The sequence below is a fragment of the Filicampus tigris genome, chromosome 20, assembly GCF_054856515.1.
Source record: "Filicampus tigris isolate MCC_2025a chromosome 20, RoL_Ftig_1.0, whole genome shotgun sequence".
Lineage (NCBI taxonomy): Eukaryota > Metazoa > Chordata > Actinopteri > Syngnathiformes > Syngnathidae > Filicampus > Filicampus tigris.
Window position 1 is genome coordinate 9569097 of NC_141236.1, and position 27976 is coordinate 9597072.

At 41.5% G+C, this 27976-nt stretch overlaps 1 protein-coding gene across 14 annotated transcripts in view; it reads right to left on the reverse strand.

The window, feature by feature from the left end:
• LOC147128220 (MAM domain-containing glycosylphosphatidylinositol anchor protein 2) overlaps positions 1 to 27976 on the reverse strand; it is a 178373-nt gene that overhangs the window by 120401 nt on the left and 29996 nt on the right. For 13 of the 14 annotated variants that reach the window (XR_015083825.1, XR_015083824.1, XR_015083827.1 and 10 more), the window contains one exon: positions 27054 to 27799. Coding sequence is in view for 1 of the 14 variants with exons in the window: in XM_086018589.1 (XP_085874715.1) it covers positions 27054 to 27126 (73 nt within the window). In the remaining 13 variants the exon portion in view is untranslated. The remainder of the gene's footprint in view (positions 1 to 27053; positions 27800 to 27976) is intronic. The other variant, XR_015083826.1, reaches the window with a different exon arrangement.

A 27976-nucleotide genomic window follows, 5' to 3' on the forward strand; every position in this document is an offset into this window, starting at 1 on the left:
AAGAATATTAAGATATTATTAAATTACAAAAAAGTAACATTTTTTCAATACATTTACTGATTTACTTTACAGGCACTTTTGTCATTTGATGAGGTCTGATTGAATTAGTTTGTTTTTCATTAGTTTGGGAGTTATTTTTAAAAAAAACATTTAAGATGAATAGAAAACAAATCACGGTGTCAACATTCTAGCCATAATTTAAAAAATGGCCAATTCTATGCATTAGTTAGTTTTTGCTTTACTATTACGGTCTGTTTCTTACAGTACTTGATAAGGCGTTCTCAGTGGTTCACTGGTGTTGCTCAAGGGCGCACAAGTTTATCTGTGGTGAGATCAAACTGATAAGTACCAAATTACAATACCCTGTGCTCCTCAGCGCCACCTCCCACATAACATGGAGCAGTCTGTTCTTGACATGATTAAATGGCTTCCTAAAAACATTCTTTAAAAAAAAAAAAAAAAACTACTTTGAGAGCTAGTTTTCATATTTGTGATTTCAAGCAGGGCCACCAGTAAGTCAGTGTTGATAGCTAAACGCACCCAAACGACGAAAGAAACATTTTCACAAAGGAAAACGCGCCAGGCTTTTTTGTAGCGCGAGACAATTAAGAGGCTGCCGGGAAGATGCCGGCCAAACTCCCGACACGGTGCCGACGCTTTCATGAAGGACCCCGAGGAGCCGCATGTGAACTTGTTGGATTACTGATCCGAGAACAGCGGCTTACAAGCTGCTGCGTTGTCGCTGGGTTCTCACAGCGCATGCATATTTCATGGCTCCTTCCTGGCTTGCCGACACCACGATTCGGAATGGAAAAAAAAAAAAAAAAGAGAGAGAGAGGGAAATTTGGGTGAATCCAGCAAAGCAATAAGAGAACCTTTTCTTCAAGCACAGCTGGTGTGTGTGGGAGAAAAATATCGCTAATAAAAAGGCTCTCGTCGATGAAAACATCAGACCGAAGCTCGGGCGAATTGAGTTTGCCGCAATGTTGTTAGTCAGCGTTGAGGAATCGCAGCTGTCGGAGATGACACCTTCCCGTTTGTGACGGGGCAGGAAGGAATGTATGACAGGTGATTTTTAACTCTGAGTGCAAAGGTCAGGGTTACTTTTTGGATTAATTACAAGCCATTGCTAACCAAAACAGCATTATCAGTCTTCTTTTTATATTTTGCGTTACATGGATGGAGCGCGTTTAAGAAACGTTCCAGTAGAGCCATATTTGGCCAAAGTATAGCTAACGAAAACAAGTTTGCCACGCAGTCTAAGGACAAAGTATTGTAAAACAGTCAAATGTTCCGACTTGAATTCATACCTTTATTGTTGCATTTCTTAAGGAACTGCTAGAGACTTGACCGAAAGAAGCGACCATACTGAAGACATTCCCGAGGACTGTCCGGGTCATCCATCATCGTTACGTCGATGTCGCTTCCCGCGCCGGCGCTCTTTGCATTTTAGTCGCTTAATTCCCTGAGACAAATATGAGGGCGGCCGCCTGTGCCGTCGAGCAACACAAGCTGCTGCTCAACGCTACATTAAGCCACCGCGCTGGGCGGCGGCCTGATGGATTTCTTTATTAAGCAGCAGAGCCGCCGTGTGAAGGTCAAGCGAGTCCGTTGCGTGTTTGTGAGCCAACTTTTAAAGGTTGGTTAGCTTTAAGCTCCCGCCCACAAAGACCAAAAGCGATTCCAGCCACTCAATTATTTGTAATGATTCCACAGGCAAATATCATGAAGGGGCAATCGGGGCTCGTTTGAGGTTCGATCCTTTATTTGTAGGGTGCGCTGGAAGAAATCCATTTTATTCATTTTAAGTCAAGCCTCTTAATCCTGATTCTAAATCACACACTGATGACATTGACACAGCCAGCTGGCCTATTGTTTAGCACGTCTAACTCACAGTTACGTGGATCTACGACCACCCCCACAATAAATGAAATCCGCAATACAGAAATATCCTATTTGAATACACCCTAGGCATCTTTTTACAGCTTTTACGGCACCCTTTCAACATACTTTCAAAATAATACAAGCACATTTGAAATTATAAAATATATTGAGAGAACAAGAGCAACGGATAAGACAAAAATACAAACAGCGTTATAGTGTATAGATCCCTCTTATGTGCTCCTGTATGTCCTTGAAAACCACCATTTTTTTCAAAATTAACAAACTTATCATCCCACAATGTATATCCATACATGCCCAAAGATGTACATGATAAAATGAACCTACAGCCGTCACTTTTGTAGGCATAAAAAAGCAGGATTGAAGAGGATTTCACGTTTGATAATAAAAACTAGGCCGATCTCGTATGCGGCCATCTAGCGGGCCACGGTGGAACTGCACCCAAAATAAACAGGAGGAAGAACAAAATGTACAAGCAACATCAACAGCACCTGAGATGTTCGCAGCCAAGTAGTTCATTTTGTCTCAGTTGTTTCAACATGATTAAATCACTCAATCCCACATGAACAAATCAATGACTTGGCTAAGCGGTTACGATGCCCATCAGATGTACAAGCTATGATTATTAATAGTACGTCTCTGTTATTGGCCAGCAGGAGGCCTCATCTTCCAGTCGCCACTAATTACTGTCGCACCGGGGCGCGCTTCCTCCCATTCGCGTCCTCGCCGTGGAATTGTCATCTCCCGACAGCTGTTCCCGATTTTCCATTTATTACACACGCTCGCTATTTTTAATTACTTTGCAGGCGATTGCTCCCAAATCACTTTTAAGCTAATAAATTGGATGACGACTGGCAGTCAAGTTGTCGTTTAATCAGTGGCCGTTGTAACATGACCACAGATGCACATGTAATGAAATACACAATGATTTCATGACTAAAACATGCCCATATTAGCCCTCGACGGTGATGTGTCAACAAATGGTTGTTTACGACGGTGGTTCTCAAGCTGTGGCCAGCGAGCCGCAATTTGGGGGGGTGCAAAATAACTAGCAATAATTTTTTTAAATGTGTTTGTGGCTTAGAAGAGGCTGATCACATGGAGCAGCCTGTTCTGGGGAATTTCCATGACACTTTTTTTTTTTTTAATCATTTGTTTTTGCATTAAAAAAAAAAAAAGTGTTTTGTACTCCCAGTTCTATAACATCCCCCAAGATGTTGTCGTTTAAAATAACAGTGCCTTCAGATATAACCAATGAGAAGAAATTATGTCACCGCCCCCAACCCCCACTTTGTTTACAACCTAATGTTTCTAGGAGGACTCATTGTCCCCACAGAGGTTTTTTTTTTTTTTTGTTGACGCATATACATGCAAACATGTAGGCCAATTAAAGGATGTACTTAATTAAGGATGCTTCCGGGAAACTATTATGACAAGCAAACGGGATAAAGCAGCGTTAAGTATTGTGCTTTAAAATGCACTGCCCTCCAAAAGTATTGGAACAGTGAGGCAAGTTTATTATTGCGAAAGATTGGAAACATTCTGGTTTTACGTCAAACGATGGTATGAGACAAGGTTCTCCAAATTATCTTGGTTTATGCCTAACGTTTGAGCAATGGATGTGTACAACAACTTTCAGTTGAAGCAGTACTTTTGGATGGGAGTGTACATTAATTCAATTGAATACACTGTGATGTCAGAGGGCAAAAACCCGGAATGTTTCCATCGTCTCTCCGCGGATAATCGGAAAATGTAATTTCTCCTATGGAGTGCGAGGCGGCAGTCCTTGCAAGAGCATCTACAAGGACACAACAAAGGTCAACAGATAGCTTTGCGAGTCACTTGTGCAGCACTCAAAACTAACAGTTTTGTGGGGACAGAATACAATGATTTTTAAATCCTACTCAACCTCCATTTGAGTGAATACACTACAAAGGCGAGATATTTAATTGTCAAACTGATGAATGTCATTTGTTAATCGTGCAAATATTTGCTCATTTTGAATTTGATGCACGCAACATGGCAAAATTCTACCCAGCAACAAGTGTCTTCAACCGCGTTGCCAGGAATGAGTTTTTTAATAATTCCTTTTTAGAGCAAGTAGGTTAGTTTTAATTTTTTTCCCAAAATGCTTTGTTTTATTTGAGTTTTTCTTAGTTTTAGTATTAGGTTTTCTTTTTAAAGATATGGATTACTGTCGAGTGCAAGATTTAAAAAAAAGGTCACTATGTATTGGGTAATAAAGTAAAGTACAATTCTCAAACCACTGACCTTTCTTGTGTAGCTACGGATGTAAAGCAACACTGAAATAAATACATTCAAAATTAACGATATTAAAAAGACAAATGAAAGGCCATTTTTGTTAGAATTAAGGTTAAATCTCATTTTGTAAATGGAAGATGTAGTTTCAGTTGGCTCCCTTTTTTTTTTAATTGACGAAAATGCATTTTTCATTTTAATTATTTTGTTAGTTTCCATTAACTATAATAACCTTGCTGCAGACCTGAGATTAGCACGGATGTTGCATATTTATCGAAAAAAAGGCTTGGATTTCTTAACTAGAAGTGTGAAAGCATCTAGAATCTAGTATTAAGCAGCCGAAGCCTCGGTGCATTTAAACAGCAGACTATTAACCTTGTTCACCTCAGCTCGGCGTTTCCGAGTATGAACCCTCCTGAAGGAGAAAACGAGCAAAAGATAAGCTAACCTGCTCACTGATGTCCAACATGAGGATTTTTGCACCCGAAGAAGCCGTGATGCAGAAAGATAAACAATTTGACCGTTACCGCAGAGCCTCAATCTCCAAATGGGATTATAATTTCAGCAGGGCGGTTCACATACAGCACATTGAGCCCTTTTTTTCCTGCTGTCCTTCTGATGGTTGTTTTGCGATTGAAGCTAAATGAAATAAACTCCCCCCTCTCATAACTGCCTGGACACGGTGCGCTCCAGTGTGATACCTGGTGAGGCGAGAGGCCCGTCAGACCATGAAATTGAGCAATGTAACCTCGTCTCGTGCTAAGGAACGAGCACGGAGTGAGAGAGAAAGAGAGCAAGAGAGAGAGAAAGAATTCCCGCTGTTGGCTTCATGCAGATAAAACGACATGACCTTGCTAATGACCTCCAAACCCTTCATTTTCTTTTCACCCAGCAGTGCAATGTTCACTTTTGATTGACAGTGTCATTCAACATTCATGCGCAGTGTGGTGGTTGTAGTTTGCAGAGCACTGCATCCTACAGCTGTTCCCATCATCTTGTTTAGGACCTCCCCAAAAAATGTAGAGGTTGAATATTTTGCATTGTGAAGGTGTTTTTAAAATGACTTTATTTTTAGGTTAAATGTCATTTATTTATATTAATGAATATATATATACACACACACGCACGCACATCCATACATATATACATATAAGTATATATACACGTAACAGGGGTGTAACAAAAATAAACTTTAATCGGAAAATCGGTTTTATTTTGAAAGACGCGTTCCATTTTAAAAGCAAGCTGTCCTTCAATCGTATCGGACCCAATGCATTGAAATACATATCGAATCAACCTTTATTGGAAAGATGCACACCATGCCACACACATATATATTCACAAAAAAAGTATATATATCTTTTATACCAAATAGCATAATTTCTCATCCATTCATTATCTTTGATTCTAAAAAGCTATTCTTACATACTGTGTAATATTAGAAAAAGAAACAAACTAATACTTTATTGTACAACCAAAAAAATATTTCAACAAATATTATAAAATATGAACTGCTGTTTGTATTTATTAAAAAGCATTTTATTCAAAAAAAATATACATTGTGAATATTTTAGACGCGGCCTCAAAACCTTTAGTCTAAAGAAATGCCTGAGAGAATAATATTATATTTTTAATTTAAAAAATGGCACCGAAGGTTTTTTGATGTACTTTGTGCCTTTATATATACAGTATAATTAGTCACGTTTACGTCTTATCTTTACCCAATTAGATGGTGTACTTAATGCTGTGGCCAACAGGCTGCTCAAAAGGACTTTGAAGACAGTGGCGCAGAGGAAGGACTGCACTCTGAGTGTTAAATGGGTCGGGTGTTGGGGTCGGGGGGGAGCGGCAGCGGTAAGGTGAGGGAGAAGAGGAGGAAAGGGGCAATTGAGGAAGCAGAATGCAAGTGAACGAAGTCAATGCATCACGGTGCCAGCTTTTGTCCCAAACGCACTTCCTATGATGGATGGCCAAGCGTCCCGGCCTTAATTCAAAGTCGATGGCGTCTATAGATAGCTGTCACTACACGCCACACACGCCGCTACTAGCAGGACCATATAAAAGCATTTGCACTGAGAAGTCGTGCAGTTGGGAATGAAAGTAAACACTCCTGGGGATTTTTTTTTTTTTTTTTTTGAAGGAAAAAAGTGAGACTTTTTTTTTTCACATTTTCATTCAAAGAAGGAAGACTCCAGCATGGCCATACGCTTGGTCACGTTTGTAGTAAATCTACATTGAAACAGTATTGCTGTCTAATCACAACATCGTCAAATTCCAACCACCAACTTGTCATCATTAAAGCCGGCCCCTCAGGGCGCCCGCTGGCCGTATTCGTCGTCCGTTACCTCCAAGCCAGCATACACGATGCGGGCGAACCTTTCATCCCCGAGGCCACGGGCCGAGCGCCCGGAGGAAGGCTGGCCGCCGCCGCGGGCAACCAGCCGCGCGGATGCTCGACATCGTGTCCATGTAGACTTTGGTTATTGTCATTGGACGTTGGGCACATGCTTTATAGACAAAAATAATGGGACACACTTCCACCAATGGGAAATGGGAATTACCGATCGACATGGAACGGGGTGGACGTCTATCATAATACGACCCAAAATTTAACCCAAAATTGGACATTTTGGGTTGAAGTAGCCATTTTATTACAAAAAATACAAGTCAGCTCCCCGACACCAGTTTCACCAACTAACACAAAATTGAGTGGATGTGTCTAACATAACAGAAATAATGAAAAAAAAAATTACAATTCTCAAGGACCCACAATGAAAATTCAACAACAATTTGGCCATTTTGTTTTGAAGCCGCCATTTCCGGCCAATTCTCAGCATGGCCACTGGAGGCAGTGTAACAGTCATGCAGAGACAAAGCGCAACTAAAAATGAAATACAAATATATTTTACTGGACTTTAAAGCTAAATACAGCTAAACTGTACATAAAGTGTTTTGTTGTAGATTTTAAAAAATGAAAATTTAATCAAAACTATATACATAGCTACAAGCTTTCATTCTAATATGTTTGATGTATTGCATGTTTTAAATGCTGAAAATTGTCATTTTTCGTTTGCATCCCACCAATATTTAATTTTGGGGTCAGCATGGCATCGTTTGACAAAGAAAAAGTGGGTAACATGGAATAAATTATAATTTTTCCGATGAACGCGTCACCCTACATGCCCTAACTCACTCACGTTTATTCTGGTGAAAATGTATTTCTTTTCCCCGACATTAAAACAAAATTCCTGGAAAGTTGAAAAATAATTACCAGTTTCACCGATCGACACCAAACTGGATTAACACAAAATCACGTTATTGCACGTTTGTGCATTTCCACCTCTTGCTGAGCTTCACTTCCTCAAGCACTTCCTGTCTCTTCTTACCCGCATCCTCCCAAAGCCGCACGGATATAAGCCACGCCTCCTCTCAATTCAGATGCAAAGTCTTAGCGGGGAAAAAGACGAAGGCGAGATTAAATTATCTTTGGCGGCGGCGCTTTTTGGGGAGACAGAGGCCGTTATTAAGACACGGTGACACACGCGCTGTGAAATGATCCCCGGACGCTGCGTCACGCATCATAAAAGTCCCCAAGGTGCCTTTCACTCATCACGTACTGAGCGACGCCACATCTGCCATCAATCATGGCGCTTCCGCCAGGATGTAGAGAGTGCAAAGAGGGGGAATGTCTTGTGTTTTATTAGATTGCACAGACAAAATCATATTAGTTTGGAGCTCTCAGACGGCGGCGGGGCGGCCTTCCTGTCCGCAGGTGACGGCGATTAGATTGCCTGTTTTGCGTGGCATGATAAAGAAAAATAAAACGTTGCTGGGCATTGGCGTGACTTTGAAACTTTGAACGCACGAGCTGCAATCTAGGATGACAACACGACAATCATTGTGAGAAATGGGACTATTTTTAAAGAATTACACCATTTGACAGCTTTTTTTTTTTTTCGGGAGAAAAAAAGAAATTTACATTCTGGTCGTTCTGTGACTGCATTTAAAAAAAGGATATAAAGACAAGGACAAATGAGACAAAAATAGAAAAAAATATATATTTTGCTTGAGATTACATCTCTTATATTAATAAGCGCCTGTGTGTATTGTTGAGGGCTCTGTCTGCATGTCGCTACCACTTGTTTGAATATACGTTGTTTTATAATTACTGAGACATTGTTTTGTTAGCCCGTCTATGGCGTTTTGCATTAGCATCAAGCTAGCAACAAAGTTAAACTTAAACAACGTGTGATTTTCTTTGCTTTATGTTCAGTATTAAACTGGAAGAGGCCATAAACAGCTTGAAACAAGCACACTTTACTTCTTTTTTTGAAGAACTTGTAGTGAATTTGGCTTATCCTCAAAACGATCATCAAACTTTGATGCCATGCTCCGCCCACATTAGACAGTGTGGACAAAAAAACTTCCCAATTTAGTGTCGACCATCTGTCTAGTGTAGCTGCTTCTGATTGGGGCTCATTTGGGTTAATTCCCCAATAGGAAGCCAGCAGTTTTTATGGCACATGTCACTACAAGGTGGGATAGTCACTCATTAAAGAAGATGACATAAGGATCTCTTCAGGGCCCAGACTTCCTCATACATACCAACTTTGATCAAGATATGACCTTGGTCTTCAAAAAAAAAAAAAAAAGCGTCACAATTTAGCATCGACCATCTGTCTTTTCAATTGGGGCTTGTTAGGGCGAATTCCCGAGTAGGAGATCATCAAAGCACGTGCCCTGGAATTGGGCCAAAAAAACTTCTTCAAATCAAACCATGACTTCGGAGGATGTTTTTAAAACAATGCACCAAACTTTTTTTTTTCTTTGTATTAACACTACTACGTGAAAATATATTATGATAATTACATTCAAAAATGACTTTTTTAAAAGTATTATTGCTTTATTCCTGCAAACAACTATGTATACATGCATATATGCACACTATATGTACACACATACATATACATATTTGTATATGTATATATATGTATATATACGCAGTATATACAAACACAAACAATATACATATGACTATTGTTGAAATACCTTTTTTGGGATAAAATTATGACATTTTATTCACATAAAATTACAACTTAATAGTACTACTATTTGGAAATCTGCGATACAGACCATAAAAAACGTTTTTATATCTCGTTTTACCCCAAATTTTACTCACATTTAAATATTCAAACGGATTCAAACCTACTTCAAACATATTGAAGAGGTATTCGAAAAAAAAAGAAAAAAAAAAGAATTGCAAGAATAAAATGTATAGAAAATACTGTACACATTATAGTGTGTGTACATGCATGTGTCTTTAAGAGGCGGGCCTAGTGGGGTGGCTGCATGTGAGTAACTGGGACAAAAAACATTATCCTCATAATATGATGCCTTTTTATCTCGGCAATATAACTTTTCCTTCCCAATATAAAACAAACTTAACATTATACCCCCCCAAAAATCTCATCTTGATAGTTTTTCTACAATTTCTTGTCGTGCAGTAAGCATCCACTAAATCGCTAGTCCGTGGGGGCCATGACCTTCCTCTGAATCACACAATACCGATGTGACAGGAGGAAGAAGAAGAAGAAGAGGAAGACAAGGGTCTTGCTGTCTCTTTTCACCTCCTGTTTATCTTGGCTGAGCCTTCCCTGGATATTTTCCTGACCTTGTTTTTTTTTTTTTTTCCCGAGGTTGCATAATTCGCCGCTGGAGGTTGGGATGGAGGCGATGGGTGCGTGCGTGTGTGTGCGCACACTACTGATCTAAACTGTGATGACAGCTGAGGCTTTCTCGCTCTCACCTCCCGCGTGCACTCGAAGGGAGGTGAGAGCGCGGCGACAGAGGCGAATCTTAAAGAAAGCTAGGGATTTTTGCTTATTGTCTCTCTCTCTCTCACTGTCTCTCACACACATGCACACGCGTACACGCAAAAACACACACTATGCGAGAGCGTGAGGGGCCAGTGAGTAAAAAAGTGCTCCACGAACCGTGCGGCACACTCACACGTGAATGGAAGAGATCACACTTGCATGGCTGTGCCTTCGCATCCCGTGTGTACGTTTGCTCCCTCAACAGCCCTATTTCCACACACACATGCACAGACACGCGGACACACGCACACGAGTGGGAGAACGCCTCTGACACGTTGACAACAAGGCTTCTCATAAATAGTACAAGGTTGTTTACAAGCAGGGGTGGGAGAAGTTGGGTTTGTTGGTAGGGGGGGTTGTGGGGGGCTGATGACATAATATGCTTGCTAAAACTCATTAAATCATGCCATAATAAAGCCATTAGCCTGATGCTGCGAAAAGAGCATGGTCCCGTACCATGGTGACGCAACAATAAGTTGTGCAGTATCGCCAAAACTGTATATTGCAATGCAGTCTGGATGGGGTTTCTAATAATAAAATCAATTGACTCATGTTAGATGATGAATCAATCATCATAATACCGATTATGATAGAATGCATGAAATAACATCACCTGGTCGACAGCAAATTTTCAGAGATGGATTTAGGTGTCCCTAAATGTATTTTTGACACGGACTTCAAAAATGTCTTTACTTTTTTTCCTAATCCATAAAACTGGTGATGCAAGCAAGATTGTATTCTTTCAAGAATGTAAAGTAATTTAAAAGAAAAAAAAGTTTCATTTTTATGCGAATTACAACTTTATTTCAGGAGTGGATTAATTTCTGGGCCCTATTTTGTTTGACACAAATATCAGCATGTGTTTCACGAAAACATAAGTAAATTTTCTACCAATTACAGTGCATTTTTTTGTATAATATCCTACCAATTCTTTTTTTTTCTTTTTCTTATTGAGTAACCAGATTTAGCACTCAGCACAGTGGCGCTTAAACTTTCCCAAACAAGACATCCTCTTGAGTAAAAAACATCATGACCCCCCTCTGTGGCTTGCATTATTAATGAGTCCCCTAGTAAAAAAAAAAACTGCAATGGGAATTAAACCGAGTTGCACAAAAGAAAGTCACTTAAACTCGTAAACAGAAGACAATTACATTTGTGGCGTCAGTCAATAAATGACAATAGTGTAGTGGTGGCTGAACCAATTAATGGCAATTATAAACACTTGTTCATTCGCCGCATCGCTTGAGTCGAACGCGTTGATTCTCTCTGTTTGACATCGCCACCGACTGATTAGTCCTCACGCAATCAAGTTGATTGCTCTATTATTGGATCAACTTCCTAATTAGCAGCCACAATTTGAATAATCGACTCATTTGAGTCGCTTATCAAAAAGACACAAATTCGCATTGTTGCTGGCTCTGATAATAGGAGAATATGATATTGGATGTTAGCGCACGAAAAGAAAAAACATTTTTTAATAGGCTAGTTCTGTGATTTTTATCATGGTGGCATTTAATTAGCTTTTAGAAAACTAATAGTAAGAGGTTAAAAGGTAATTAAAGCTTTAAAAAGTCTGGGTGATACAGTGTGTCATCCTCTGTAAGTGACCAGACTGGTGAAAAATTCTGTCTGCTCGAGAGGAGAGAAGGGACATAATGTATGAACTGTAGGCTAAAAATGTACCCAAACCTACTAACATAGACAATGCCAAATCCAGAGCCCTGGAGTACGCCTTAGGCAAGCTGAGGACATACCCGTATACCCTAAATTTAAACCCTCTTTGTGAGAAATCAACATGATCAGTTTCTTACTTTATGTGGATGGATATCATTATTAATAACAACATATAATTAAAGGTAATCCAAGCAAGTTTGTCATTTGAAAAGTGTGTACGAAACTGTTAGCCAATCGCACTAATTAGTCCCCAAGAGGTAGCTCTCAGTTTCAAAAAGGTCAGACATACTTCAATCCGGGTTATTGCAATTTAAAGTGAGCATTTTTGGTCTTTCTTTTTTAATTCTTATTACCATTACTTGAACAGAGCCGTCTAATCGATTACAAAACGGACCCACAACCTAATCAATTTTACAAAATTGTAACGACACCAAGGCTGCAAAGAATCCGTCAGTAATCTCATTCGTCAACCAATCAGTGAATTGCTTGTTTAACTCGTGTCAGCCGGTGGCCATTTTTTTGACGACGATAGAAAATAAAACAATTAAAAAAAAAGTTTGCTGCCCTTTCCATTTAGGCATGCTTAAATTACAAATTAGAAAAGGAAGTAGCAAACATGTAGTTGTTACATTAATCATAGGTAGAGGACTTGAATCACTTGATTGGACTCGAGTCACACTAAGTCGCCAATTTAAGACTTGGGACAAGTCGGCTAAAACTTGTGACAGATTCACCTTGACTGACTTGACATTCATGACACTCGACTTGACTTTGATGTCCAGGTTTCGAAGAATTTTTTGGTTGTGATTTTGCTTGCATAGTGTGCACAATTCTGGCAAGCCGGCAGGTGTGCTAAAAATGTGCTTCTGTTTAATGTGAGCGATTGAAAGAACACCGCCCACTGTTTGCATGCTTCCTATATCTGAATTGCCTATTATGGATTATAATTCATTCTAACTAGCAGCGGTAGGCTATAGTCATCTTGATTTGACTTCTGACTTGCTTAGCCCAAGTAATGACTTGACTCACCTTGCTTGAAATTTAGAGGGGACTCTACTTGACTTGTTTGATTATTGCTACAGATATACAGATATCATACAGATATTATATCGATAACTTTGGACTTGCTTGAAACTTAAACAGTTAAGACTCGGGGCTTACGTATGACTTGCACAGAACGGCACTTACTCGAAACCCTGGCATTAACGCATCAATCAGGCAGGCGTGGCGTCCCTACGGTGACGGCCAAGGCACGTCCCGGTGTCACGACGTGCTAACGGGCTTGCCCGCCACCGGGGAGCGTTTGATGTTTGCCAGTTGAAAGACTAAACCTTCCTCTGGGTTGCGCTTTAGCACAGAGGCATGCTGGGATTGAAAGAGCGCTTGCCCAGAGGCTAAAGGGGATTTTTCGTGGGCGTCACACATCCAATTACCTCGGTAGCATCCCAGAAAGCCACGGGGGGAAAACACACACAAAAACACACACTTACATACATACAGCGGCGCCCACTGCAGGAGGCCTCTCACCGCTGAAGGGCCACTGCCAAAATTTCACAACTGCTGGATCGACGCAGGGTGAATTCATGAATATTTTCAGCGAGTGTGTGTCGGAATGTGGCTTAGGATATAAATATAGAAACATCCTCCATGTTGCACCTCTTTGGAGGGCATCATTAATGCATCCGGAGATGCTGCTGTGACGCTTTGTTTGAAACACGTCGGTTCTGTCGGCAAAGTGTGGATTTTGGTGTTTAATATCCATGTCGTGAAAGTTTAATAACTCTGTGGAGGGAACGATCACAAAGCCACTCGTGTTTAGTGTCAGTATAAGCGCAGCAGGTGCGTGCTAGTGCTAGAAAAACTGGTATACCACCACTGATGTTTCTCTGTACATTAAAAAACAATTTCAATTTTCAATAACAATTGGTGTTAAGTGCGCTCAGAATCAACTGCCCCCACAAAATAAGACATCTCTATCTTTCTCAGTGTTTAAAATCTATTAGAAATCTATTAGAAATCTAAAAAAAAATCCAAAGTTGAAAAACCCTCAACAGCAGATCATTTTGATTTTTTTTGCCCTGAAATTTAACTTAGCTGTGGCAGAATGGTCACATATCACTCACCAGAAGATGGAATTCAAGTCATGGAGCATATCATTACTTTGTTGACCTCAAAGTAGACAAAGTTGCAAAAAAGCAACAGCAATGGCAGCACTCAGAGTGCAAAAGCATGTGTTCTTCCAATAAACCTGCATAAAGCACTAACCACACAATCAGCGACAGATTGGCTATTGACCTGCAATTTCACACAATCAAGCCGCCATTTAGGTTAAAGAGAAAGTGGCGCCTTCGCAAAGCCTCGCTGCTCGCCGCCGATCACCTTTGATTACGGACTGAGAACATGAGACACCTACACTCTTTCGTTACATAAATTATAAGTTACCGCAGAGTCCAATAATTCATCCTAATTGTAGCCCTCTTTTGGGCATTTAATGACAAGTCCCTCGCCATAGCGAATCTATACAATACAAGGACATGACTAAGAGATCTATTTGCAACGTGCATGGAAGGCATTTAAGAAGACCATCTTTTTCAGTTGGCACTTCCAAGCAGCACAAAAAAAGGAATAAAGCTTCTCTCTGAGCGTTGTCTTTCCTTGTTTTGTTCCATTCTGTTGAAAATATTGCCAAATGTTACTTCTCTTTTGTGGGTGTTTAAAAGGCCATGCAGGAATAAAATTCTGAGCTACTTGTCATTGGCAATTGTCTTCTACAAGGAGCTCTTCATGAGGCTTGGGATCACAGTCGGCGGGTGTTCAAAATAGACACCACAAGCTAATTTGGCCAATCTGACTGATACTGAAATATGTAACTGCTCACAATGCCCTGAGCATCTGACAGTTCCCGACATAGAACAAAATGACCACGTTGGAGCAACTTCCAAAGTCATCCTACCTGGCTCAGTGTGATTTTTATCTTCCTTTCCAAGCGCAAGGGGATCATCAAGGGTACCGATTTTAAAGACGATGACATCAAAATGGCAGTGATGATGTCGCTGATGTAGAGTCCTTCCAGGAGTGCATAAAACTCCGTCAGAGAAGTGTGGGAAAGTGTGTTTGATACTATATTACTTTAAAGGAGAAAACTCAAAGTTTGTAGTGGGATTTGAAATGTATCTTTTATGACACCGGTATACCAAAACCTAGCCTGGCCGTACCTATAACTCGTATCCCAAGATCAAGCCTCAGAAATACCCTATACTCTACCCTTCCAGCCCAGATTATCCAACCACACCCACAATGCATGAACAAAAACAAAACGATGAATTTTGATGCATGACTCATGCATATTAGTAGTATCCTTTAGCATACTCGTTGGGATTTTAGAAGCTGGTTCAGTCGTTAGTAGATCTGATACAGTAAAGCAAGTGCGCACAGCGACACAAAAAAAGGAGGACAAGGCGTAGCCAAACCCAACTGGTGGGAAAGTAAACGAGCATGTGCTCGAGAGCAAATCCCTGCTGAGATTTCTGCATCATGAAGAAGTGCCTTCTCTGCCTTCTCTAGCTAACTAGGCTGGCCTGGCCACAAGAAGCTATTAGCTCCAGGCGATCCCCATGGGAACACCGGCCTGTGGGACATGCCCAGCCTGGCAGTATGTTGAAGGAGGAGGATGAGAAGGAGGAAGAAGTGGACTGCAATGTTGCTAAAGAGATTGAAGTTTTTACAGTAGGGCGCAGTATTAGGAGAATACCGTTTCACTGTATTGATGAGCAACAAAGAAATATTAATGCAGTCATTTAAAAAAATAAATAAATAAATAAAAAAGGGTAATGGTAAATGCACTTATATAGCGCTTTATCTACACCATATGGTGCCCAGTTGACATCACTGTGCTAACATGGAGTGAAATTTCAAAAATGAATGGAGTGTGTCATGTATGACTCCTTGAAAATGATAAGGGAAATTTTGGGGGTTTCTCCATGAACAACAAAAATGATGAAAACACCTGTAAGACACAGAGGGAATGGACATATTTATTTAATTAGCTTAGCTAAGTAAAACAACCAAAGAGCAGAATGCTCTATGGCCACTAACCGTTTTAAGCCAAGGTACCCATTGTACAAAAATCTGCAGGCACACCTCTGAGCAAAATGTCACTAAAGAGTAAAGCATGTTGGTGGGAGCATCGTGCTTTGGGTCTGTGTTTCTTTAGCTGGAACTGGGGCCTTAGACAAGATGGGGGGAATTCTAAACAATTCAAAATAGCAGTAAGTGTTAGCACAAAATCTTCAGGCCTCTGCTAGAAAGCCTAAAAAAATACATCAGGAAAAGCCTACATGGAACATCTGAAATGGTGGCAGCAATGTGCTGACTCCCATTTAAAACGACTGAATTCTTAACACAGCCACATCCATCAACAAGTTATAAGAGGTGTACCAACATTATTAAACTCATTTCTTTCAATTCCCCCTCTCGAAAGGATATTTTATTCCAATCGAGTTGCACAGGTTATAGGTGGCATTGTTGGGAAACGTTTTGTAATGATTTATTTTGGTCTCATTTTTTTTTATACCACTAATAACTCACATTTGAACACACTTTTATATCCACTGTAATAAAGATTTTCTTTTCCTCCTGATACCAAAAAATGAAAGTATAGAAATCTTTCCGGCCCTAATAAAACAGAAGAACAATGTCCTGTTGAAATGTATGACCAGCACAAAATGTACACCCATGTAAACAATGAAGGAATTCACTAACAAGCCATAAAGAATGTTTAAATGGAAGAGACTGGAATGTTCGGTCTCTGTAAAGCTATAAAAATGTACACCTGTAAAAATATAAAAGGGACATCAAGATTTTATGCCCGCTTGATATTAAAAAATCAAAGGGAGATTGATTTATGGCGGCAGGAAAACCATTACACAAAGTCCAGTTGGAATTTATAACCACCATAAAAACGCACACCTGTAAGGAATAAAGGGAGGTTCCAGACTAAATATTGAAATTGAATAGAGTAGAATCTATGGATTTGGTAAACCAATAAAATTCACACGGACACTGTCTTGGAGGGGAAAAAAATGACTGTCAAGACAACTCAGGATGCGGTTGCCATGGCTCCCGCATGCCGACGAAGCCTGTGCGCTATGCGGCCACCGAGATAAGAAGGCAGCTTATTGCTGTCGCCTCGCAGCAGCGCCATCATTTTTGGAGGAGACATCTAACTCTGCCGCCACCACCTCACCCCTTCACCCTCTTTTTAATCTGCTCTCGTGCACAACCGCTCTCACTTCTGCAATCACTTCGTGTTTAGGGCGACAGCTTCTCGGGCACGTGAGGCCCAGCGGATGAAGAGGAGGAGGCTCAGAGAGTCGAAAGAGTTTTGCGATGGCAGGTTCACGTACTGTCGCTATGACAACAGACATCACTCCACAGAAGAGCACTTAGTAGACCCGCGTGGGCTGAAGTGACATAGTTGAAGGCTGGCATTAGCCTCTTGCGGGTGCCATAACATACAGAATCATCTCACGCCACTTCTTCAAGTACTTAGAACTTCACTAATTAAACACTGCGCCACATCTCAAGATATCTGATCTGTGTGAGGTGATGAGCGAGGTTGTGGCTACAGTTTACAACAAAAAGGAATTTTATGATCGATTTATGACCCCTGATGTCAAAGGCTCAAAGGGTTGTAATGACAGTTAGATAAGCAACTACTGCAAACCAACCAAATTGTACACACCTAAATTTAATCTGATTGTATAAATTCTCGTTGACAAAAGATCAAAGAGTAGAATTATATATGGGCCCCAATAAAACACTGTCAAGATGGAATTTGCAACCCCATAAAACAATTGAAATTCAAGAAATACTAAATAATTGATGTATATTTGGATTTTATGACCTGTTGATGTCACAAGATCATCAGGTAGAATGCTTAATAACCCAAATAAAGCCACAAAGATGTCAGGTTGGAATTTATAACCCCTATGAAAAATAAAATTTCACACCAGTAAAGTGTAAAATTAATCTGGATTTAATAACCTGCTGATGTCAAACGGTCAACGGGAAGAATGTTTAATAGCCACCATGATGCCATAAAGAATAGATGACTGTTTTTTAGAACACCGTAAAACAATCAAAATGACACCTTTTATTACAACAAAATGAATATGGATTTAATTATTTACCGATGTAAAAAAAAAAAAAAAAAAAAAAAAAAAACAACGTGCGGAATGATTACTATCCTCTTAAGAAGCCATAAAGAATGGACAGTTGCTCATTAACAAAAAATAATAAAAAAGAAAAAGACATCTGGATTTCATTACCTCCTGATGTTAAATGATCAGCGGTTATAATGATTATTAACCCCACAAAATACCAGAAAAAAGATGTATGATTAATACCTAAACACCACAGTGAACAACAGTAACTCTGATTTTAATACTTACTCATGTTAAAGATTAAAGGGAAGAATGATTTATGGCCCCAATAAAACCTTAAAATGATGTACGGTCTGCCGCCATAAAAGCCCACCGCTGTCATTCTTACAACATTACAGATGTACTACAATATTACAAAAAAAAGTAGCCATCGCGTTACTTTTCCACCTGCCTTACTTCCCAGCAGCGTTAGCCACTGTAAACGAGTCTCCTGCCAGTTTGGCTTAACAAAGACAATCCCACTGAGTGACGGAAAAGGCATAACAGAAGACGGGAGCGGCCATTCATATTCAATAAACCCTCTCATCACACTTGTGTCTTTGATGGCTGCTAGCATGTATAATTCCCTGTGATTGGAAGCGCTGCCACTCACCAAGATGATAACTTGGGATAAGGGGGTGGCGAGAAGAAAACCTGGTGTTCATTAGGCAGAAGGTGTTTCGACGCAATGCGAAGACATCACATAAACCTCGCACTTCTGGCAGGTTGACGAAAGAGGCATCGGTTTAACCGCGGGGGAGCAGTAATTTAATTAACACGTCGGCAGATTAGCAGGAAAGAAGCACAACCAAAACAGTGAAACTCCTCACACAAAAGTGCAACTGACAATGTAACCATTAGCACTTTAAATTTGCTGCAATGTCTTGGGGACACATAAGTGGTGATTGTCACATGCATACCAGCACAATGTAATGTAAAACATGTTGTTATTGGGGTTTTTTTTTTATAACTAAGTTGACGCTTCAATTCAACAGGAAAGCTTAAGAAAGTCCAACTGAAGACATTTAGGAAACATTTTAAGGCTATTTTAATCCGATTTTGGGCATAATTTTAAGGATTAGGTGACATTTTAAGAGATAAAGCAGTCGCTTTTTTCATTCAGTCCTGCTTGAGTCACAGTGAAATGGATTTATGCATTTATGCAATGTTTGTCATTGTGGTGTTAGTTAGCAATCGTTTCGAATTTCACTGCGTCAAAAAAAATCCCTAATATTTTCATCACATTAATAAGGAGACACCGCCTCCCAAAAATATATATACCGGTATACATATATTGTACATATTTTAAAATATTGGGAAGAAAATGGGGGGAAAAAAATCTAAATGCAGGGAAAGCTTGGATTATTAACGATGGCAGTACAGAATGTCGATGAGTGAACAAGATTATGTTTGCTTTAATGTCTTATTTTGCGGATCCGATCAATGATGTCACTGATCGATCATCAAATAATGACATTACCACCGATCACCGATTTTGAATAAAATGCAAAACACCTGACGATTCTATGCAGCCAATCAGATTATTATAGTGGTATTAAAAGTCCTAAAATTTCTGCTTCCTTATTATAGAACAGTTTTGTTTAGAAATATGAACGTTGCACACCTTTATAAGACTGCAAGAACAGTGTGGAACGGGCTTTGCCTGATTACACAAAATGGACCCTTGATTAGCTTCCTGGATGCTATTGAATGTGTGAGCCAAGCACAAATCCATTCAGTTTGGTTGGGGTTCCGTACAGGGACAACACTGACTCAAGTGACTCAAGTGAAACAGATCACATTAGTTCATGTAATGAACCGAATTTACCACAAGCACAGCGACGGCAAACGGGTGACAGGTTCAATTCCCTCAGCAGGCATTGGGATACAAACAAACAGTGAGTGAAGCAGCAGTTTGCCCCCTCACCATCAATAGTTCAAAGTATGGTGATTTGCATTGAAAATGTATCATATATAGCCAGTGAACAATGGTCATCCTCTACTCTAGGGTCTGGTGATGAGTTCAAGAACACAATTTACCTCTAGATCGGTTGTGGCCAAATCGCTACGGCAGCCAAAAGACACGATTATTATTATTGTAACCTGGCTGACTGCTGCTGCATTTAAACCCGCATCTCCAAACACCGAGCCGACTTAATTCATTTAGGCTCTTTCTGGTGCACGCCTGCGGTCAATCAATAATTACATTTTGCGCCTTTCACTTTATAATTAAGTCTTGAAGCTGACATCCAACCGGAACCGATAGTTTTCCTTTCATAGTGTGACATTATAACAAGAAGCTAATTCATCATTTGCATCCTTAAAAAAAGTGTTATCTTAAATGTCAACCGGGGCTTTGATCTGCAGCAATTTCATGGCTTTTTACAGGTTTAATTTCTTGTTGTTGACAGGCATATGACTCAAGACAGGCGGAGATTCGAGTTGAAAAAAGCAGTTTGAAGTAAAAGCAGACGTGATTATTCATCGGAAGCTGCCCTAAAACATTTAGAATTCTGCTTCTTTGTCACTTGTCTGAGAAGCTGTCGTCCTTGTGTGCTTTGACGATGTCTGCGATACTGTTCGTCAATGATTTTTTATCTTTTTTGCCAAAGAAAAGCAAGGAATTAATATACAAAAGAAAAATAACATCCATATTCAAAACTAACTACACAGAATAATTTGTGAATCTGCTAAACTCTAGTGTACTTTGCAGCCAAACTAGTATCAGGGTAAACGGAGACCTTGCAAATCCTGATTCAGTACGAATGTGATTGAGGCGTCATTGGTACCAACAACAAAAATGAATCTTCAGGGTTTGTCCTCATTATGGTAGCAGGTGAGCTGGATTCTATCCCAGCTCTCTTTGGGTGAGAGGCAGGGTAGACCCTAGGTTGTTCACTAGGCACATACTCTATAGACAAACAACCATTCACACGCAGATTCACACTCAGATTCACTCCTATGGACAATTTGGTCTTCAGTGAATTTAACGCACAATTTGGGGATGTACGCAGGAATCCGGGGTACCTGGAGAAAGCTCACATAAACAGGAGACAAGATTCAAACGGTGAACCTCAGAACTGCAAAGCATGCTAACCACTAGGCCGATACTATGATGCATGACATCACCCGAGACATCAGATTAGAGAATGGCAGGATTAATTTACACATTTTTCTTAATTATTTATTTTTGCATTCAATTATTCGATTGGTTTGTTTATTCTAAGATAAGGAGCAAACCCAACGAGAGAAAAAGTGTATACACAGGAAGACAGAGACACAGTGCTCCACTTAGGTTCACTGTACACGTGTTTTATTTAAAATTGCTTTACAGGAAAACTTCATGTTGAAATTATGGTTTCACAGCTGAGAGGTTCGAGTTCGAATCGCAGCTCCGGCATTCCTATGTGCTGCTTGCAAATTTTCCCCATGCTTGAGTGGGTTCTCTCCAGGTACTCTGGATTCCTCCCACATTCTTAAAACATGCATGTCAGGTTCACTGAAGATTCTAAATCACCCAGGTGTGAATGTGAGAGGTCGTTTGCCTACGCGCCCTGCGATTGGCTGGTGAGCAGTCCAGGGTGCAGCCTGCTCTCTCATATGAAGTCAGTTAGGTTAGGCTCCAACTCGCCCACAATTCTAATGAGGACAAGTGCTTGAGAAAATGGATGGATGAATGAATAAATGGATTTACAATTAATAAAAGGTTTATGACAGTGCCAGTTGAGCCCTCCAACATTCAAATTTTTACTGGTGAAATCGAAGGTCTAGGTGTTGGACCTGAGATGTCTTGGTATTTTTCTAAGTATAGCATTGAGTTTTCTACGAGGCTGGCAAACGACAAGGACGTGATTAAACGAAATCCTGTTTTTGGCTCCATGGAGGCAATGTCAAATCCAAACGTTTCTGAACTCTTGATGAGGGATTAAAGATTCCACTTGTCTTTTGAACTTTGTCTCAAGGCTTCAGCACACTGCGCAGAAGGTGGATCCACCTTGATCAACCTAATTCGAAGTAGCAAACGGACAGAGCGCGGCAAATCCAGACCCTCGGCTAAAACACAAGCCCACGCTGTGCATACCCAGCCAGCAAATCTCCAGCCCCAGGACTTGGTCCAAAGAGTACTGACATTTGGTTTGATTAAGATGCCGCTATCTTAAGAGCCACCCACGAGGTAACCGGCTAGTCCCAACGTGCCCGCCGCACGCTTTTACCACGGTGGGGGTGTGGATTACTTTTAGCAACGGAGCCCCAATGTATTCTCTTACTGACTGAAGTGCTCACACCCTGAGATGTCCGCTGGTTCTGCAGGGATTGTGGCAAGAGACGAGCCCGGAGATAAGGACGCCGAGAGTTATCCTCGCTCTCATTACGGTGGGAAATGCGAGGGTCCTGATCCAAGGAAATGATGAAGGACCCTGTGGAAGAGGCCTCTGAGCACCAACAAAGACGGCTTTAGTTTCACTGGCAGCATGCATTTGCATAGCTTAGAAGCCAGTGCGTCTGAACCGGGCCTCATGAAAAGACACAAGCGGCAATAGCTTGGACTTCAATGCAAGCGGGAATCAGAGCGGGAGGGAAAGCGGGATGGGGGGGTGGAGGGGTGGAAGGAAAAGAGCGCAGTCGGAACTTTTTCCTCCGCGGTGCAGCATGAGACGAAATGCGATCAGGAGGAGGTTGTCGCCGACTGACTTTGATGCGCAGACGGACCACGGCGGCAGCGAACAACTCCAGATGAAGTGGCGGAGCAGACAAAACATTTGGCGCCGTCGTACGACAGTCATGTTTCATTTCCACCCTTTGGTGCTTGGACCAAAAAAGGGTCAGGCATTTAAGCACCATTTTCACCAAATAGTGCAATTTCCATTGCAAATAGCTATTTGTACCAAGGTGCTTTTTGACATGTTAAGCAGGGTACACGCATCCTGATTTTTAGCATTGCAGATTTTTTAAAATGTGAGAGACACCACACATAACCAGGACAAAAAATAGCAAGTAGGTCCTTACTGCTCTTAGAAGTCTAGTGTACTCGGGATTAACAACACAGCACACCACACACACAAAATGACCTCTCCACTAACAAATGCTGTCATAGTACCTACTGTGAGAGGCAGCACGGCACCACAGGGCATCGACTCTGCAGAAGAAAACGCGAAGAAAAAAATAGAAGACGACAGCCACATCTTCAGAGAGTTATCTAATCCACAATCATAATCTGTGATTGGAAAATTGTCTGTGTCTTGGCCTGATTTGGTGTTGACTACACACATGGGGATTTTCAAACACTAAACAGGTTCTTCATTTTCCTAGCAGGTCTGGGGAGGGCAGGGAAAAACCATAGGATGGTCTTGCAGAGTCATCAATTAAAATGGCATTTGCTGACTTTGAAGAGAGGAAAAATGCTCAAAGTTGGCCCAAGTATTGGTTTGCGTATGTCTGGAGTGAACCTCTGCATAATTGCAGACAGGCATATGCCAAAATTAGCATATTCTATCATTTTTGGGGGAGGGGAATCTACTGTCTGTTATGCAAAACGTATTGTTTTGTTTTTTTCTGCTAAAGCAAAGCCGTGCTTAATATGAAGATAGATTATTGAGTTGGCGCTATATTGTGATAACTTGATGTTGAAATGAGGGAGGAGCATCATTTAGTCAAGCCATAGCCTTGTCTAATAGAAAACAACTGCTTTGCCGCTATCTTGTGGCATCTGTACACAATTACAAACCTTTTTGGGTGGGCATCAATTACGTGGTATGTGACCTCGCGGGGGTCCACTGTACTCCGCTTTACCAACCAAAGTAGTATGGGACCGAGACAACGAGACTAGGAACACAACTGTAGAGTCCAGCAAACATGGTCCCTCATCAAGACCTAACCTCCTAATATATTTACTTGGTGTAAAACGGTTGCGAAACACAGAAATAACCTATTACTACTCCTGTAAAAAAACAGCTGGAAACTTAAGTCAGTTCAGGATTTATCATTCCAAGGCATACTGCACCAAATCTCACAATTCCTTCAGTATTAGTATCTAGCGATGAAGTATTGGCATTATCTCCTGAGAGTGGACTGGACTGTGTGTGATGTGAACAACAAAAACAAGCAGGCGAGCAGATGTTCTTCTGTGGCCTGGAGCCACAGTGTTTTGGGGGTGACTGGCCCACATCAGGCCCCTCTAATGACTCTGGCAGCATCGCTTAACTCACTGGTGTTTGACTTCTCCTTAACAACTACACCGTTTAGTTTAGGGGTGGGGGGGGGGGGGGTGATGAAAATACCGTAGTGTTCAATCACACATTTGCCTCCACTTGGAAATCTGTGACGACTACGACCGAGACATTCAATATAAAACATCAAATCAAGAAATTACCACAGATAAATAAGCATAATGACACATAATTTAATCGTTCATCTCAGCTTGTTTGGGACTCAATTCAATTCACAACGCTAATTAACCAAGCATTTAATCACAATCACAACTGCAGTGTTTTCCAATGGAGTGGGTATTACTTAGGCTGCCATAGGAATACAGCATCATATCGATCATTTGGACCGTGCTACTTTGTTTATGGGCCACAAAGTCCGCCAAGATGCCATTTTGATTCAGTTCGGTAACCTTCGATCAATGCGAGATTTGTTTAACGCTCTGATTTATATTCACATCATGCATCCCAAAAGCTCTTATCTTTGGACCAACAAAGCAAAGTAGTCCATTTTTCATTTGTCAGCCATTATTTCATCCAGCCGACTATTGGGTTGGCTGGACCCAGTGCCGCGCTTACATAACAATCAATGACTTGCATCACTCGTGGTTTATTGAGTTTATAATCAATAGATTGATCCCGATGGATGAATGATGACTTCTCTATTGTTTACGAGATGAGGTCAATCGACGCCACTTCGGGTCTGCTTGTACCGCGCTGGACCGTGATGAAAATCGGCTGACGCAACGGCGCAGACGTTGTTGCAGCTTGTTGCAGTTGACGAGTCGAAGCCGACTTGGGCCTGACTGTCAAAAAAAAGCCATCAGCAAATAACATTGTATGTACTTTCTAACAGTGATTCCCAAGTGCTGTGCCACAGCACATTAGCGTGTTGTCAGAGAAGATCTGGTGTGCTGAGGGAATTATCCAATGTCACTTAAAGACTGTAAAGTGAATTCAGAGATTTGTTTGTAAGCATTATACGTGTTTGAAGATGTGTTTTTTCAGTTTTCCTGATTTTATGGGGTGTCACTAAAACAATGCCCTGTGACACACTTGGGCATTTGGCGCGAGTGCACCCTCCCCCACTATATTGTCCTTTCTTTCACATCAGCAGTTAACCGGCACAACTGCGAGTTACTTAGTTAGGACCACTGCACACCGAGCGACATGGCCGAAAGTGAATAAGAGTGTGTGGATATTTTAAGAGCCTGCTGGCAGTTATTAATTCCCAATTCATTGACTGCACTTCATGCTTTGGCTTTACCATGAAATTATAAATCTAGTTAACTATTAGTGCAAAACACACTGGTGTACACACTGTATTGATAAGGCGTGAAAGTTTATTTTTGATTAACAGTTGAAGGGCTGCGACAACCGGGTGGAATATTCCAACATGTAGGGATGTGTAGGCATAAGGTGCTTGGTATTTTGGGGGGATTTACATTTGTGAGAAAATAAAACATACAGCACTTACTGTAATGCCCTCCCATGTGAGAAAGGAGAGCCACAGTCGTCGATGCACTTTTCAGCCACTACTTGAACGCCGGGAGAACAACAGTAAAACACAAAGATGGGGAGCACACTCACGCAGAAGCTGCTGTCGGCCACAGCTCACACCCAGACGCTCACATGCACTCACCACCGTTTTACACACCACCTTGCCCCACCTCTTAAAGGCACGTGCATGCATACAACCATGACAAAACGGCTAGCAAGGACTGTATCCTTGCTAGCCGTTTTGTTGCATTTTTTTGCAAATGTTCAAGTCTGCATACAAAGTGTTTTAGATGTATGTTTTCATATGTTTCAAGTGTGGGAGTGGCAACACTACTGGTCATTCTACATCATGGAATTTCTCCCTTTGCTTAAAACGCACCACCCTCGATAAATGAGGGATCATTTAGGGTTTAAGACCAAAAAAAGTCCAGTTTCATGGGCGCAAAAGATTTGAAATTTTACCTCACTAGAGCTCAGTTCAGCAAGCATCCATGGATGAACTCCCTGGTTGCAAACATTAATGAGAAAAATACGTCAGTACACTTAAGCGAGTCTGTTTTGTATTTAATATTTTAGAATGGTATCCTTCCGAAAATGATGAAGCTTCCTGGCCAATTAGACGAAGTGACAAGCTTTGTGGATTTTTTTGTTTTGCATCATCACATCACACTGTCCCGCTCGTATAGGTGCATACAGAGCAGATGCGGCACTTAGAGCGGAATAGTGATGAGGACATTGGGGGGGCGGGTGGAGGGAATGACCAATTTGAGAATGCACGGCACGGCGGCACACAAGCGCAGGGGAGTTTAAAAAAAAACACAGCTCCATCTGTTCCATCACCAACTCCTCTAGCGAGCCATGATGGGACGCCGTTCCCCCTTAATGCATGTCCGTACGTAAGGCTACGATGGCTGTGATTTCTCGCAATGTCAATATTGAACGAGGGCCCAGAGGAGCTTTTTAGAGGAACACTCACCTACGTGCAGAGTGCAGTGATTGAGGGGGATTCGTTTTTTGGGGGGTTTTTTTGCAGATGAGGCCCTACACAGTATCCACAGTACAGATCACACCGGAGACTCGCATCATTCCTGCACACACGACAACACGGCTCCATGTAACGGTGCCAGGCAACAACCACCCCATCCACACACATGACTTCACATTCAGCTCAGCTGTAAGTAGAGCGCACGTGAGCTTCCATCCTGAATCATGATGGCGACTCACCGCTTGTGCCACCGGTTGCACAAAAAGAGATGAAGACACATGATAGAGTGACACCTACCATCATGACGAGGTTTCCGGTGTAATCATTCATGGGTTACAGAGTTGTGTGATTTGCGTGTGTGCAGAATTAATCATGCAGTGCCTTAAGCGTAATGGTGACTATATGCTATATTATTTTTGCAAGGTCATGTACATGCATGTCACTCACTCACCGTACACTCCTTGGCAACGGATGCCCTCCACGAGCAGCGCCAGTAGCCCCACGACGCACATAACCGGATCCATCCTTTATTTTCTCTCTCCTTCACCGTGGTAATAATCTCTGCATGATCCAAAGGAGAAGCAATCAATCTGTGCGTCGAGTAAGGCTTTGAATTCCGTCCCACTAAAAAAAAAAAAAAAAAAGAGAGAAAAAGAAAAAAAGGTTGGAGAAGTGTCGATTGTGGGCCTTTTTTTTTTTTTTTTTTTTTTCCTTCTTCTTCAGCAAGCTTGCATCGGCGCCTCCGGGCAGGTAGCGAGGGAGCCCGAGGGACTGTGCAGAGGAGGAGGACTGCAGGCGGGCAGTGGCGCGTTCGAGTTGGGCATATCTCCTCCTAGAGGTCCAGATGTGCTCACAGTTGCCAAATCCACGCGGAGATAATGATGCCGATGCAAGACTGGTCGGGCGGCGGTAGCGGCGGTAGCGGCGGCAGCAGCGGTAGCGGCGACGCTCGCATCCCCCGCCTCTCGGACGGATCGGCGCCGAAAGTCCGCGTTGGAGTGCAGAGAAGCCGGCGAGAGCGCGAGGCTGCTGGGGGTGCGGGGGTGCTGCGCTTCCACAGCTCGCTCGGTCACTGTTGTTGCGCAAGCCGGTGTGAGGGAAAGGAGGCGACGTCAGGAGGAGGTGCGCGGCTCCCCGGGCTCATCAGTATGGGAGAGTCGGCGTCAGGGAAGGCTGGAGAGACGCAGCTGTTAGGGGCTGGGAGGAGGAGGACGGAGGAGGAAGATGTGATGGGTGGATGAGGGAGAGAGAGAGAGAGAGAGAGAGAGAGAGAGAGGGATGTGTCATTTTTAACAAATGCTCTCATCTGAATTTTTAATGTTTATATTAAAGAAAAATATTATAATAGTATATATTGTTGATTCTTTTTTTCCT